At 57.1% G+C, this 15,670-nt stretch overlaps 6 protein-coding genes across 6 annotated transcripts; 4 read left to right on the top strand and 2 right to left on the bottom strand.

Moving 5' to 3' along the window:
• Positions 1-350: 350 nt before the first annotated feature.
• PHSY_003497 (hypothetical protein) lies at positions 351-2,756 on the top strand (the record flags this gene model as incomplete). Its single annotated transcript, XM_012334116.1, has 1 exon — positions 351-2,756. One exon carries the CDS (start codon positions 351-353, stop codon positions 2,754-2,756), a length of 2,406 nt encoding a protein of 801 aa, XP_012189506.1.
• A 68-nt stretch (positions 2,757-2,824) lies between these two features.
• PHSY_003498 (hypothetical protein) lies at positions 2,825-3,412 on the top strand (the record flags this gene model as incomplete). Its single annotated transcript, XM_012334117.1, has 1 exon — positions 2,825-3,412. The coding sequence occupies one exon, from the start codon at positions 2,825-2,827 to the stop codon at positions 3,410-3,412; it is 588 nt and encodes a 195-aa protein (XP_012189507.1).
• A 446-nt stretch (positions 3,413-3,858) lies between these two features.
• On the top strand, positions 3,859-6,701 carry PHSY_003499 (choline dehydrogenase; the record flags this gene model as incomplete). Its single annotated transcript, XM_012334118.1, has 2 exons — positions 3,859-3,935; positions 4,571-6,701. The coding sequence occupies 2 exons, from the start codon at positions 3,859-3,861 to the stop codon at positions 6,699-6,701; spliced, it is 2,208 nt and encodes a 735-aa protein (XP_012189508.1).
• A 242-nt stretch (positions 6,702-6,943) lies between these two features.
• Positions 6,944-9,102, bottom strand: PHSY_003500 (AGC/NDR protein kinase; the record flags this gene model as incomplete). The annotated part of the gene is made up of 2 exons (XM_012334119.1): positions 6,944-8,796; positions 8,892-9,102. The coding sequence occupies 2 exons, from the start codon at positions 9,100-9,102 to the stop codon at positions 6,944-6,946; spliced, it is 2,064 nt and encodes a 687-aa protein (XP_012189509.1).
• An 859-nt stretch (positions 9,103-9,961) lies between these two features.
• PHSY_003501 (M protein repeat protein) lies at positions 9,962-12,664 on the top strand (the record flags this gene model as incomplete). The annotated part of the gene is made up of 1 exon (XM_012334120.1): positions 9,962-12,664. One exon carries the CDS (start codon positions 9,962-9,964, stop codon positions 12,662-12,664), a length of 2,703 nt encoding a protein of 900 aa, XP_012189510.1.
• Positions 12,665-12,756: 92 nt separating this feature from the next.
• PHSY_003502 (hypothetical protein) lies at positions 12,757-15,099 on the bottom strand (the record flags this gene model as incomplete). The annotated part of the gene is made up of 1 exon (XM_012334121.1): positions 12,757-15,099. One exon carries the CDS (start codon positions 15,097-15,099, stop codon positions 12,757-12,759), a length of 2,343 nt encoding a protein of 780 aa, XP_012189511.1.
• Between the last annotated feature and the right edge of the window lie 571 nt (positions 15,100-15,670).

The raw sequence follows: 15,670 nt of genomic DNA on the forward strand, positions 1-15,670 counted from the left end.
AGTCACTCGGAAGAAAAGTGGCAGCGTGTGAGCGTGCACGAACCAACACAACGCCGACTCGCAGGCTGTGTGTGTGTCTCGCCGAGTCGCGCTGTCAACTTGGACGAGCGCCTTCTTGTCGGAAGTGGTCCTTCTTGATTGCCATCACCCTCGTCTTCACGCCCAACAGCAGCATCGGCTCTGCCTACGCCCTCAAGATCGCCCGAAGACGTGATTGCTGCCGTCACCCATCCTTACGCCCCGCGGTCTCGGCTTAGATCCGCTGTCAACACGCTCACTCAGTCCGCTTCTGAACACTCGACACAGCCAGGGTCGCTAAGCACGATTTCACAGCCTTTCGGGTGACCACCATGGGTGACACATTCCTCTCGCAGCCCGAGTTCATCGAGGTGGAGCTCGGCGAGTCGCTTCTCTCGAGGACAGAAACGCTCGCCTCGTTCCGCGAGCTAGGCCCACCCGATCTGGTCCATGTGATCAAGACGACGGGTTCCAGCGCAAGATCACGCGACATTGGCTCGTATCACTACGTATCGGGTGTCGATGCCTCCTCATCTGCTGCTCTCGCTGCCTACATCAACAGCCTCACCTACGAGCTTGACCAGAACCCCGGCTTCTTCTCTAGCAAAGCCGCCTACAAGCTCAAGAGCGGCGCCTACTGCTGCTTCAACGCCTTTTCGCGCGTCGATGTGCGCGTAGAAGTGCGCATTCCAGGTTCCGTAGATGCGTACGTGGTCGATCTGCGCGGCGAGCGTCACGAGACTACGCCCGAGATCTGGCAAGAGGTCTACCTCTCTGCGCTCCTCCGTTCCATCCTCTATGCCGACGACGCAAACTACCGTCTTGCCGGCTACCGTAAGCTCGACCCCATCGCGAGTCCTGATGCAGAACATCGCTTCCTCCAAGCTGCAGAGAACCTCTTCTTCAAGGGATGGCAGCTAGGCTCCGACCCCGAGATCCAGGTCGCCACCGTCGTGTCAAATCACCTCACCGCAGGCATCCTCAAATACTTTGGCGAAGCATCCAGATACGAGCAGGCCGTCAATCTTTTCGAGAAGCTCTGGGCGAGGGAACCGGAAGTGGCAGCACTCGTAGCAAAGTCTTACGTCGGAATGAACGAGGAGATCAAAGCTGTCCAGGTCATGCACGGCGCCATCAAGGAGACACCGCAGTCCTACGCTCTGCTCCATGCACAGGTGGATTTCCTGCGTTCCAAGGGCAAGCACGAGTGGGCGCTCAAGGTGGCCAAGCAAGCCGTCAACTGTGCACCTTCCGAGTTTGTCACGTGGGCCAAATTGACAGAATGCTACATCGACCTCGAGCAGTGGGAATCCGCCTTGTACACGCTCAACTCGTGTCCCATGTTCACCTACAACGAACGCGATCTGCACAGGATGCCAACACCCGCGCGCAGTCATTTGCCCGTCAAGACGTTCATCACCGAGAGTGGGCTGGTGGACGAAGAGAGCGCACGCGACAACGAGGCTGATGTAGCGCTACTACGCTTGCCTGCGCCAGCACTGCGCGGCACCTTTGCCAGCGCGTATGCGCTGCTCGGACGTCTTGTCAGCTCGATCGGATGGGACGAACTGTTGCGCTATCGATCCAACGTCTTTGTCATGGAGGAAGAGTACCGTGCCCAGAAAGCGGCTGCAACTCAATCCGACGAAGCCGAGGATGATGCTTCCATCCGCGGCATGGCACCCTCCGACTCGCCCGCCATTGCATCCTCGACACCGCCGCAGCCGTCGAAAGCTACAGCGGACCCGGACAGCACTGACGCAGATACCAACAACTCGGTGGACCAGAGCGAAGACGAGATGGACAGCAACGAAGTGCAGCCGCCCAAGCAAAAGTCACAGCTCGGCCTCAATTCGGCTGCCAATGCATCCTCACAATCGATCCCCACCATCAAGATCTCGACCGAGTCCGATCACGAACGCGAAAAGCAGGAGTTGGAAGACTACATGAAGACCATGAATGTGTCGCCGGATCCGCAAGGCACAGAGGAGAAGGCACCGGAACCGCCAACAATCCTTGTCGAGCCTCCACCGCTGGAGAAGCCAGCGCAGGCGTCAGCGGGACACGAGCGAAGCGAGTCCACATCCACCGCCGTCCCCGGCGACCTATCGGCTTCATCACACACCAACGGTAAGCCGGGACCCATCGTCAACGGCGAACACGACGCATCTATCGCAATGGCGGAAGCACGGCAAAAGGAGAAGAACACCGGATTCTCGTTCCGCGACAAACGACTCTGCGAACGATGGCTGGACAACCTCTTCATGGTGCTCTACGAGGACCTTCGCGTCTACACCATCTGGCGTGCCGAGATCGCGCACTTCCGAAGTCAGAACATGGCCTACCGCAAAACAGGTACGGAATGGGAGATCCTCGGCGAGCTCGCATTGCGTCTATTGCACAAGGACGAAGCCCGTGACGCGTTCCAGCGATGCGTCGACGTCAAGTTCAGCGCCAAAGCGTACTTGCGGCTGTTGGAGATCTACACGGAAGCGAGGGATGTACAGCGAGGGTTGTGGACCGCCATCAGGTTGACGGCGTACCATCACAGGTGGTACATGGAGGGAAGTTTCCCGGGAGCGGTGGCGACGAGTCTGTTCAAGTTGATCAAGTCGGAAGGGTTGGCCAAAGTGAGCTATACCTTGGTGTCGATGAGTCCACCGCCGGCGATATTGAGGTTGATGCAGAACTACTTTGCGTATGCCACGGCGTTCAAGGTGCCTGGTTACGACTTTTGAAAGACGGAGGGGCAGAAGGAGGATTTTAGGGCAGCAGTGTGTTACCGGCGGTCAGATGTCGCGCAACAATGCATTTCATCCTCACGACACCGATATCTCCCCAACTCAAGTGTGAAGGTCCGTTTGATGTGATAATCGGCTGGATAGTGCTGGAGCACGAGGACATGGTCATCACGTGCCGACTTAACCGCAACCAGCGTGGTGCCCCTCTCCATCGGGGAATTTCGGGACAGGTCAACCGAGCCGCTCTCGATCCAAAGCCTCCTCCATCTCCTCGACATGCATGCAGATGTACCGCGGTACTGCGATGTACGTCGTCCACACCATCCGTTCGGGTTGATGAGAGAGAGTCCCTGCATTTTGCATCGGCCATCACCGAAGTCAAAAGTTCCAGACCGTACGAAATCGGAGTTAAGGAACAGAAGAAGGCTTACGCTGTTTCCAGAAGGCGAAGACGAAATGACAGAAATCGGAGTCGTAAACAAGCGCGGCACTGGGACGTTCCGCAAAAGACGATGAGCAGCTTTGGAACGAATAGGGGAACGTCACGCGGAGAGAAGCCAACGCCTTCACGGTGGTTTGTGGAAAGGACTCGTCCGAATCACCGCCCCTGGGGTGACGGCTGTCTCGGCAATGGTTTCCGCTGGAATAAATGAATTTTGTTTCTTTCTTCTCGGGTGTTGATTTTCGGCTGGACCGCGCCAAGAGAAACCTTTTCCACAAGGTCGGACGTCGCGAGCGGCGGCTGCTCGGGAGGAGAGCGCAAAGGGTTCAATCCTTTTCGCGCTTGCGTAAATTTTTCTTGGCGCTACCACAACCCAAACACATGTCATCATAGCACAGCTTCTTGCCAGGCAGAGTGTCGATTTCTCGGCGATTTTTTCTTTTACAACCACCTCGTCAAGCGCTACTGCTGCACGTCGATCCCTTTTCCAACACAGTCAGGGTCACACACCACATGAAACGACCCCCTGTCAGCAACAGGAAAAAGTGAAGCATACCGGCTCTACACTCTGCATGTCGATCGTTTGACCGTCGCCGCATTTCCGATTCTTTCATCTCATGCAAAGCATGCATGTTGATGAGAAGTCGGACAGCGTTGATGGAGAAAGGCTCCGAAGATGCTAATTGGGAGCCGCAGAACGCCAGTTTCGTTATGAGCATGCTCCGTTCCATTTGGTGAGATCGACTGAAATGAAGTCAAATAGGAACCCCTTGGAGGGGCGAGTTTGTGCGTTGAGAGCTTCGGATGACAATTTGTACCAGGGATCGAAGCCACAGCGAGAAGCCGATGGCGTTGACGACCACAACGAGGAGCTGACTCGTCTTCGGTTAAACAAGGAAGTCGGCAGTCGGCACAGTGCGCATGGTCGCTGAGTTTCTTTGCTACAGCTACCCGTCAGCGGAAGAAAACACACTACTGACAGCCGCCACCGACTGCGTTCTCGGTCCGCTCTGTTGGTGGGCTGTGTTTGCGTCGATCTCCGTCCATGGCAAACAAGGCTTGGCGGAAGAGCCGTGTCAGATCGGATGCAGACCGAAACAGACTGCGAAGGGGTGGAGATCACGTATAACCATTGCCTGCGCCACTTGTATGTGCTCCTCGTTTCCGATACGTCCTTGTCACCACACCTCCAACAACCATCACCCGCGACCCGTGAGACAGCAACGTCGGCTCCTCCGATAGACTCAGCATACCCCTCCCCCGCTAGACTCTCAGCTGTTTGACGCCTCGATAGACGTTTCGGACCGTTCACCTCTCCCTTCATCACCTTCAAAGCGCATACACCCCCACACCTCCTCTCTCTTCACAGCTGGGACATTATGAGGACCTTGTCCACGGCCACTGGTGCAGTGGCAATGGTGCTCGCAGCAACCACCACTACCATCGTATCTTCCGCCAGCATCCCCCTGACCAGCACGCCACCTGTAGACTACTCCCTCTTCCGTCGCTCCGTCACCGCCTCCGCTTCCGCCCTCGCCAACGCCACCTACGACTACGTCATCGTCGGCGGCGGTCTTGCGGGCCTCGTCGTGGCGAACAGACTCTCGGCCAACCCCAACATCTCGGTCGCCGTCATCGAAGCCGGTTCCTCAGGCTACGCCGACAACGCCAAATTCACCGTCCCCTCGGCCAACCTCTACGACTCCTCGGTAGGAACAGAGTACGATTGGCAGTGGAAAACCACTCCCCAACCAGGACTGTCGGGAAGGTCGGCACCTTGGCCGAGAGGTAAAGTGCTGGGTGGAAGTTCGGCCATCAATGGACTGTACTATGTACGCCATAGCGAGATCGAACAGAACGCGTGGGCAGACTTGATCGATGATGAGCAGGATTGGACTTGGAGCAAGATGTTGGATGCCATGAAGAAGAGCGAGACTTTTACGCCGCCGAACCAGGCAACGAGACAGAGCGTCAGTGTTCCGTTTGATTCGAGTTCACATGGAAGCGATGGTCCGGTTCACGTCACTTATCCCGAGACGACGTATCCTCAGGTGGGCGCGTTCTTGCAATCGACGGGGAACGTCGGTATCGCTCAGTCTCAGAATCCTGACGCGGGTCAGAGTTGGGGTGCGTTCCTTGCTACGAGCAACATCAACCCGACCAACTGGACAAGAAGCTTCTCCCGAACCGCGTATTTGGACCCCGTCACCGAACGAAGCAACCTCGACGTCTTGACGGGTCATCTGGTCACCAAAATCACCTTCAACTCGACTAGCGACCCCGAAGGAGCTGTTGCGTCCGGGGTCGAGTTCAGCGCCAGCAGCGGTGCCGCAAGTTCGGCCGTGTACGCCAGAAAGGAAGTGATCCTTTGTGGCGGTGCGGTGAACGATCCTCAAATCTTGCAGTTGAGCGGTATCGCCGATGCCTCGCTGTTGAGTAGCCTGGGGATCGACCAAGTCGTCGATCTACCTGGAGTCGGTTATCATCTGCAAGATCACTTGTCGACCGGTGTCGTCTTTTCTCCTTCCAGTTCGGCCACTATGCCACCTACGACGGTCACGGGCAATAGGGCTACGGACTCGTACGTCAACAGCGCCATCGCGTACGTCTCGGGTTCTACGATCTTTGGCCAAGACCAATGGTCGTCGTTGATCGAGCAGATGCAAAGCAATCGCGATGCATCGGTGGAAGCATACGACGCACCTGCGGCGGTGAAGGCTGGATACAATGCGACGTACGCTGCCCAGGTGGAAAAGTTCTTCCCGACGGAGATCGGACCGATCGAACTGCTCTTTGCGCTGTCCTTCGGCGGTGTTCAGGTTCAAGCTGCATTGCAACATCCTCTATCCCGAGGCAGCATCCGGATCAACTCGACGAACCCCTTCACGCCACCCTCCATCGACCCAGCATACCTCTCCAACCCCGCCGACATGACCATCCTCCGCGAAGGCTTCAAACTCGCGCGTCGCGTCGGCACCACCGCGCCGCTCTCCACCTTCACCTCGTCCGAATCCGCCCCCGGCTCGTCCGTGTCGAGCGACACCCAGTGGGAGTCCTGGATCCGCAGCACGGTGGGTACCGAGTTCCACCCGAGCTCAACATGCTCCATGCTGCCACGCGAGCTCGGCGGAGTGGTGGACAAGAACCTCCGCGTGTACGGCACCAAAAACCTCCGCGTCGTCGACGCAAGTGTTCCGCCGATCAGCTTCAGCGCCCACCTCATGAGCATCACCTACGGCCTCGCCGAGCTCGGCAGCGAGATGATCCTCCAGGACTACACGCAGGGCATGGTCGGCACCACCAACACGACTGCTGCTAGCGTCGGCGGTGGCGGTCGAGGCGGAAGCTCCGGCAGCGGTAGGACAGGTGGCACGGCGGGCGGCGCAGCAGCAGGTGGCACAGCAGGTTCGACAGGTAGCACCAGCGGCGCTCCCGCTTTTGCGCCAGCACTGGTCGCATCGTTGACCGTCGCCGTCTGCGCCACCGCTTGCCTTGTCTAGAAGTAAGAACACTTTTTCGCTCTTTTTGCACACAACTCTTTCGGAACACCACTTTATGCATTTTTGCTCAATGAACAATATTTCTGCTCGCTCTTGCCTCAACGGCCTTTGTGTGGCCCAGCGTGTGTCTGTGTGGCTGTCAGTGCATCTTCCTGATCTGCCCCTCTCATCACGCTGTTTTCTCATTGTTCCACACACCTCCGCAGAGTGAAATCAAAGGAAAATGCATTCATCGCTCCTCTTTACAAGACGGTCTCGTTGCTCTCGTACCTCCTGTACGTGTAGCCGAGGAAAGCGAGGTCCTTGCTTCCGACGCCGATGTCTGCGCCCGCCGGTGTCTCGGGCACGTCCTGGTAGTCTTCTGTGGGGAAGTAGCTCGTGTCGGTGATGCTCTTGAGCTGCGGGATGAAGGGTGCGTCGATCTGACGGATGGTGGACCAGTCTACTCCGGCGAAGAAGGGGTGGTCTTTGATCTCGGTTGCGCTGTTGCGACCCAGTCGGTTCTCGGGAGCGGTGATGAGTCGACGGATCATGTCTTCGGCTTCGGGCGAGAGGTGAATGTCGTCTGGGAACTGAAGCGTCTCACGCCACGCCAAGATCTTGCGGTAGGTGTCGTGCGCGTTTTCGGAGCAGAAGGGCGGGTAGCCGCAGAGACACTCGAACATGATGGCACCCAGACTCCACCAGTCGCATTCGTTGCCGTAGCCTTGCTGCAAGAAGATCTCGGGCGCAATGTAGTCGGGCGTTCCGACGGTCGAGTAGGCGAGCTTCCTTCGGTTGGCTTTCCAGGTAGCGATGGTGTCCTTGGACGACAGGGTGAGGTTGATCGAGTTGACCGCGACCGAGTTGCGGCCCGTCTGAGCAGGGTTCTGACCGGCGGTTCCCTCAAACAGACGCTGGTAGTAGGCCGAGTCGTGCTGCTTGTGGAAACCCGTGGAAAGACCGAAATCGGACAGCTTGATGTGGCCCTTTGCATCGATGAGGATGTTGTCTGGCTTGATATCACGGTGAATGAAGCCAAGCTTGTGAATGCCTTCGAGCGCGAGGACACACTCGGCCATGTAGAAGCGGGTGACGTCTTCAGAAAAGGTGTCGTACTTGATGAGCATGGTCATGAGATCTCCTCCTGGCAAAAACTCCATGAGGAGATAGAGGTAGGCGGTATCCTGGAACGAATAGTAGAGCTGGACGACCCACGGCGAGTTGCTCTCGGCAAGCACATCTCTCTCTGCTCGAACGTGAGCCAGCTGGTCCTTCTTGAACATCTCGCTCTTGCGCAACGTCTTCATGGCGTAGATCTTGCCCGTGTCGGTCTTCTGGACGAGTCGCACCTCACCAAAGGCGCCCTTGCCGATGACCTTGACGGTTCGGAAATCGTCCAAGCCGAGCCTGGTTCTGCGTAGACGCAAGAAGTTGGACTCGCGGCGGCCAAGCTGTGCGAGCTGACGCGCTTTACGCTCGTCGGAGAGGTGTACGCCGTCGGGTGGGTTGGTGAGACGGTCCTCGAGCTCGGCAGCGCGCTTGATACGCTCTACGGCCTGCTCCACGTAGACCTTGTAGAAGTTTTCGAGCTTGAGCTTGGCGCCTGTGGCAGCCTCTATGGTGGATTTTTGCATGCCGTTTGTCGAGCGTTCAAAGTAGACATAGTCTGCGGGCTTGTCGTTGGAAAGATTTGGCGAGGTTGACCCACCGGCTTGAGTGTACTGTTGTTGTTGCTGCTGTTGCTGATGGGCCTGCTGTTGCTGTTGGTAGTATTGCTGTTGCTGCTGTTGTTGTGAGTAGGTCTGTGCTTGACCGTATTGTGGGCTCCTTGGCGCGGCGTTGAGAGGACGGGCGGAAGGGGAAGGAGATCTGTTGATGGGCGAGCCACCTGGCGCACGCTGCATGTATCCTGAATTTGGGGCTTGAAGACCGTGGTGTTGTTGGGAAGCGGCGATCTGCTGCTGCTGAAGCTGTGCAGCTTGCGACATGGCGGGGTGCTGGAGTTGAGAGGGCGGCGCTTGAGCCTGTGCTGCGATGGCAGCCTGGTGGATCTGCGCCTGGAGGTGAGCAGGACCTTGGTATTGTTGTGCGGCGGATGCTTGTTGTGCGTAAGCTATTACGCCATAGCGGATCCGATAGAAAGCACAGGATTGAATCAGGTCAGATGAAAGAAGTGAGTAGGTGAGAAAGGAGGGAGAGACAACATACCTTGACTTTGAGCAAAGCCGCCTTGACCAGCAGCACTGTAACCGTATGCGACGGGGCTGTGGTTGTTTGCCGGGTTCATGTTGTATCCCATAGGAGCAGCATATTGAGCGCCATATGCCATCTGGTTGGTGGGCTGTTGCACCTGGGGAAGCGCACGGGCCTGTGGGAGCTGGGAGTGACCCGACTGGGGCGCGCCGTTGCGGTAAGCCATTGTCGAAAGCGGGAATAGGGGCTACGGCGTCAATGCTAAAGATCCGGAGCTCGAGGACGGGTAAAAAGTGTCGAGTTCAATGTGAGCGCGTGATGGAAGATGAAAGAGAAGTGGCGAGGAGAGCGCAGCGGAAGCGCTACAGAAACGTCGAGGCTGATTCTGAGCGGTGATAGAAAGGCCAGTCAGTCGGTCGAGCGGGCGTAGAAAAGGGGATGGTAAGAACGCGCAGGCAGCGAGCGAAGAAGCAAAAGCAAGTAAGAATGCATGCAGCTTGACGGAGGAGCCGACGACACCCTCACGCTTGACACTTGACGCAGACACAGACGCAAACGCCGAGGCCGTGGCAAAGCTTTCTGAGCTCGTCTGTCGTTTCTTCGGACGCCAGCGCGGTACAGCGTAGTGACAGCGCAATCTAGAACTCACAATTTGAGCCAATCTGAGCCGATTCCACCAAAAGTGGCACAAGGCGCGCGTAAAGCGTGGGAGAGTGTGTGCGTGTGTGTGCGTTGGCGCTTGTCTCGGCTGGCAGCGCAAAAGGCCTTGCGTTGCGCTGTGCTGGCTCGAAACGGAAAAGCCGAAATTTCAAGTCACTCAGACCAACACTCGCGCGCACGAACAACAAACACCCTTGGATCACCCGCCTCACATCACAGACACAATCACGAGAGCACACGACGCCGTCGCAAAGCCGGCTGCGATCATCAGCTTGGTCACTTTTCGACCACACCTACCGATCATTGAAACTTGGTCCACGATATTCTCACAGACGCAAACACAAGACTACTCCTCTCGCTGCCAGGCTGCTTTCGGAATGGACAATCGACGAGCATCGTCAGCCGGCACATCCGGCATCCCACAAATGCGCTCGGGCATCCCGAGACCAGGAGGAGCTGCAACAGCCGCCAACGGTGGTGGCGGCAATGCCGAATCCGCGATTCCGCGCCCTTCCTCGCGAATCGGTACAGCTGGAGCTGCGAGCGGCGCGGGCGGCCGAGTAGCGAGCGGTCCCATGGGAGCATATCGGCCTTCGTCCGCTGCTGGTCGGAGCTCTGTTGGCGGCGCTGCATCAGGACCGTCCTCGATGCTGCTTCGTCAAGCACCTGCTAGTGCAGCACCCACCACGCGAACCTACTCTGGTCTCGCAAACCGCATCAGCACGCTCTCGGCGCGTCCGCTCGACCCGAATACCTCCATCAACATGCTAGGCGACGATATCTCTTCTGCTTCCATCCTCCTCGACACTTCCATCGGCGGCCCACGCGCAGGTGCAGCACACAAGCGCTCCGTTTCTGCGGCAGGCATCGGTGGCGACGAGAGTATGTCGTTCAGCAGCAACCCCATCAAACGACCTCACTTGCGCAAACTCAGCATGGATGGCACCTCGCCCCTCCTTCTTCAAGCCGAACTGCATCCCGCCAGCACACCCCGTCCCGAATCACCAGCTTACGAGATCGCAGTGCTTCGTACACACTATGATCAGCAGCTCCTCGCAGAGGATCGCAAATACAAGAAGCTCGAGCAGGACTACGAGGCCAAATGCAAGGAACTCGATCGATTCAACCGCCAACGCGTCGAGCTGCTTGACGAATGGGACAAGCAGCAGGAGACCACCAGGTCGAAGGAAGCGGAATGGACGTCGAAGCGTGCCTCTCTTGAAGACGAAGTCGTCCGTCTTCGAAGCAGCAATTCCGAGCTGACTCACCGCAACGACGAGCTGTCGTCCGAATCCTCCTCACAAGTCTCGGAACTTCGTGCCAAAGTCACCTCGTTGGAATCGGATCTGGCCAAATCGCGTGCAGAAGCACAAGCCGCCACGACCAGAGCGAAAAGGTTCGAAGACGAAGTCGGAGCCAACAAGGCCGAGCTCGAAGATCTTCAGAACGCGCTCGAGGAAGAACAGCGTATGCGCATCCAACAGCTTGACGAGGCACGGCTCGGTGGAGCCGAGTCGGGGGCCAAGATCGCAGAAGAGTTGGCGAGGCAGACCTCGCACCTGCGAAAGCTCGAAGCCGAGAACGCGCATCTCACTGCCGAGAATGGAAGGCTTTCGCATCACGCTAGCAACGTCGAGCTGCTCAAGGAGGAGAAGCGATCGCTGGAGGCCAAGCTCCGTACGCTCGACGCGTTGCGCGACCAGCTCGCGGCTGCCGAGACCCAGGTGGCCGACTTGCAGGACAAGCAAGCCAACTGGGACACGCTGTTGAGGAACGGACTGGAAGCGGATGTAGAAGCTGCATTCGCAGCTGCTGCCAACGTAGATGGTCCGTTGCCCTCCGTGACCCCGCCCGAGACAGTCGATCGGAACACGCTTCCCAAGTACCTGTCCACGCTGCGTGGAACCGTGTCCGGGCTGGAAGCACGCTGCAAAGCTGTGTCCGCCAGCGTCGAGAAGCTGCGCGCACGAAACCTGACACTCGAAGAGGAAGCCAAGGATGTAGACGCCAAGGACCGCAAGACGTCGCTCCAGCTCACTGAGCTGCAAACGAACCTTGCTCGAGCGCAAAAGACCGAAGTCCGGCTCAACGACGAGATCTCGCGACTCAAAGCCATGCTCTCCTCCTACGAGCAGGAGGAACAGAACCACAACTCGACGTCGTACTCTGCAGCCCACGCGCAAAGGATCAGCCTGCTCGAGGGCGAGCTCGAAAAGGCGAAAGCGGAAAACGTCGCGTTGAGCGAAGAACTCGAAACGGTCTCCAAGAGTCTTGCCGAGAAGGAGAGCAAAACCGAAGGCGACGTCGATGGGGAACAAGATCTCGCTGCGAAACTTGGATCCCTCCAATCGGAAAAGACGGCACTCGAGACCAAAGTTTCCGACCTGGAGAGCAGCATGTCCGGCCTGACCCGGGAACTGGAATCGCTCGGTAAAGAGAACGAGATGCTGTGGTTGCGGGTAGGACGCGGCGAGTTCGATCAAGAGCGACAGAGATGCCTCGTGCTAGCCTCAAACCCGGTTTCGAACGATCTCGACGTCCGACGCAAGACCATGGAAGCGCTCAAGGCGGAGAACGCATCTCTGCTCTCACGCGTCGAAGAGCTTTCCGCGCTCGTCTCCACCTCCTCTTCTTCCGGTCCCACTTCCAGCAGCCAGGCGTTGATACCTCAGAGTGTCGTCGACAACCTGCGCGCCGATCTCTCCGCGCTCCAGGTATCCATCGAGTCCAAAGACAAAGCCATGCTTCGACTCAAGCAGGTCTTCTCCGCCAAAGCCAACGAGTTCCGGGAAGCCATTCAGTCGCTCTTCGGTTACAAGGTGAAGTTCCTCGAAAACGGCAAGGTGAAACTCACTTCGACGCACAATCGTTCGTCGAACTCCACCTCGCTGGTGTTCGAAAGCGAAGGTGGAAATGTGGGGAGGATGAAGTTGATGGGAGAGGCGGTCAAGTTCCCCGGATTGGTGGATGTGAAGGGATTGAAGGAGTACTGGTTGGCGGAGGGAGGGGTGAGGCAGAGCGTGCCGTGCTTTTTGGCAGCGTTGAACTTGGAGTTGTACGAGAGCTGTACGATGGCTGTTAGGAAGAGCAAGTTTGACGGTCAAGGTGATGAGGAGGAGGAAGAGTAGACAGTTGATGAAGAGATGCGCACCAGTTGTTCAACATTATGACTATTGTACAAATAAGATCACCACCACCACCTTGTATTTCTAGACCTCGACTACAAAAGCCCGATCTCAAGCTTACACAGTTCAACGATCGAACGATAGCCCAGCCAATCCGCTTCGTCCATCACCTCGTGAAGTCGACAACGCAGTTGCAACTCAAGTGCGTCTGATCGAATCGAGGAGACGGAAGACGCCTGTAGACGATAGGGTAGCTTGTGGCTGCGAAGGATGTCGAGGATGTCGCGGTAGAGGTCGCCGTTCCGGTCGAGGAAGACGTGTAGAGGAGGCGGAGGCGTCGTGTGGGATTTCGTCGATGGTGTGGGAGCGCGGGAAGGTGCTGTGTTGAGACGCAGTGCTTGCTCGTGGCCCTGGATAACGACGCTATTGTGTTCAGACCGGCTTGAGGCAGCAGAAAGTTCACTGGTGCGACTCGTCGATACGTCCGAATCGGTGGGACAAGAAGTCGAGGTGGACGGCGATGTGCGCGACGTCGTTCCATTCGCATCCATGGCTGACACCTTCGTCGCGACGACGTCGGGATGTGAGTCGGAATTTTCGATGATCGGCGCACTCTGATCCGAGTCCGATCTCTCGTGAAGGGCTTTTCTCGTCGACGTGTCGACACGCTTGCGCCGAGTCAGCTGTGTATTTTTGCAAAGAGACAATTCTGTGTCGAGCTCGTTCGGATCGGTGTTCGAAGATTGTAGAAGCTCGAGAAGGCGTGGCTCGTCGCCGTGAGCGCCCTGAAGAGTTGAGACGAGGGTGACTAATGTGGTACCCCCGATGTCGAGCACCACTTGCGATTGATGCTGAGGCGGTAATGCTCGACGCAGCGTTACATCCGGTTCTGAAGTTTGCGGACGTGACGCTGATCCTGATTTGCTGTACACATTTGTCAAGACGGCTGAGTTTCGACGGGCCTCGCAGCTCGAGTCGCTGGCTGAGCTGGGCGAAGAAGGACTTGCCTCTACGGAAGACCTGTCAGCATCCGATGGCTGAACAGATGTCTCGGAATCCGAGTCCTTCAGAGGCGGTGGCGGCGGAAGGTCCGATTTCGGCGGAGGCTTCTGCGGTGGCAAGCAATGAGCCTTGATGAAAGCCTTGCGTGGAGGAGACTCGGCAATACCATGCGAGCGCGTGATGCGGCCGTAGCTCGAGGTACTGGCATGATCACTGACAGTGCTTGGTGGGGGGCTGTACATGGCTTCCCAGGCAGTCTGAACTGCATGTTGGTCTGTAGTGATGGGGTGCTCGGGCACTGGCTGACAGGTCGACTTCGGAGAAACGGAAGTGTTGCTAGGTCTGCGGCTCATATCGAAGCGAAGGGTAGACAGGGATTGCGACTTGCGCAGAACCTCGCCCTTGATCGAGACAGCGTCGGCAGGAGCGCAATACGGGGGTGGATCGTTGAAATGATGTCTTGAATCGATACGAGATGTCGTCACGTTGACGGAATTATGGCCAGCATGTGAAGTGTGTGGGCGCTGCTCAGACTGCTTCAAGGTCGTCTTTTTCTTATCTGATTGCTTGCTGCGACGTCGAGAGGCGCCTCCCTGAAGACCCAGAATCAGGTCCCGATCAGCTTCCTCAGCCGCTCGATACTTGCCCACGCTTGAATGCAGGCAGAGGTCCGAGGGCGATGGACGGTGGCCAAATACGGCTCGACGAGGGAGAGGACTCAAGCTGTCGCTGGCGGAGAGATGGCCTGAAGCAGCATTTTGTTGCTCACTCGTTCGCTTACCGGCTTGGATAAAGTCACTGACATGCTGTTCGGAAGACTTCATGTTGATGCTGTTGGATGGAGTTCTGCTGTGACGTCGCTGCTTGAATAGACGGGTGGCGGTACCGATGGCAGCAAGACGAGCTCGCGTCGATACGCTCGAGAAGGAGAGATTGGCTGCTTCAAGCCTTTCCTCGTCGTCAGAATCGTCGAATTGGCTTTTGAACTGGGGTTGCGATCGCAGAAGGTCATCAGAAGGACCGAAATCAGGAGAAATGGGCATCTGGGATCCAAGAGTGTTGCTTCTTTGGCGCTGATGAGCATAAGCCAAGTCACTGGGCTCCACTGAATTTTGAATATGAGTTGAAGCTGCGCGAGGAAAGCTGTTCTGCATACTGTCAAACTCCGAAATGCATCGAGTTCGAGTCTGTTCGTGGTCTTGAGGCAAGTGGTCTGGAGTGGACACATATTGTTGAGGTGGAGCTGGAGCGCGCCTAGAGGAGGCGAAGCTGGACGAAGCAAAGGGGTGCACCACCCTGGAGTAGTCTTGCGAAGGCGAAGAGGCTCGAACGGGCTCCTTCACGAGCTTTGGAGAATTGTAAGTCGGCTTTGGTGGATGGTGTGTATTGGTGGATAGCGATGCGACAGATGAGAAGCGACTTGAGACGGACGACATACTGTCGAATGCACTGAAGCGGACTACCGCTCTCTATCGCCTGTGTTTAGCGCAGTGTTTCTATCAAGCGGTGAAGGTGGCGGCGAGGGTACAGACTAGCAGGCACGGCATGCAAGAGGATCAGCGGAGTTGACAAGCAGACACGGTTGCCCGTGATCTGTATAGTGGGTATGTGTTGGTTGTGGAAGTCAAGGCGCGGAGATCGATTTGAAGGTCTTTGAATGAGTGGTCGAAGCGAGAGCTGCCCATGTTGAAATGATGAAAGGAGCAAGGGGACCCCTTTGTTCATTTGTTGCAACGCATTGTCCCACCCAACTCACGATCTTATGTACCGTAGCTCCTGCACCTGAGGCCAATTCAGATTCAGATGATCAAAGACACTCAACACGAGCGTCGAGCGAGGTCGAGTGCGACGTGTCGCTATCGCGCCAGAATGGGTTGTTGCGAGCGTCGGATTACAACAGCAAGCTTTGTTCGGATTGGTTGGTTGTATTCCGCTTTGCCTGAGGCACACAAAGCTCGCTTTTCAGGACGAGCCCATCCCTGGACGACCGTTGCGAGATGAAGTGGT

Source organism: Pseudozyma hubeiensis (assembly GCF_000403515.1).
Source record: "Pseudozyma hubeiensis SY62 DNA, scaffold: PHS36, whole genome shotgun sequence".
NCBI classification, from domain to species: Eukaryota; Fungi; Basidiomycota; class Ustilaginomycetes; order Ustilaginales; family Ustilaginaceae; genus Pseudozyma; species Pseudozyma hubeiensis.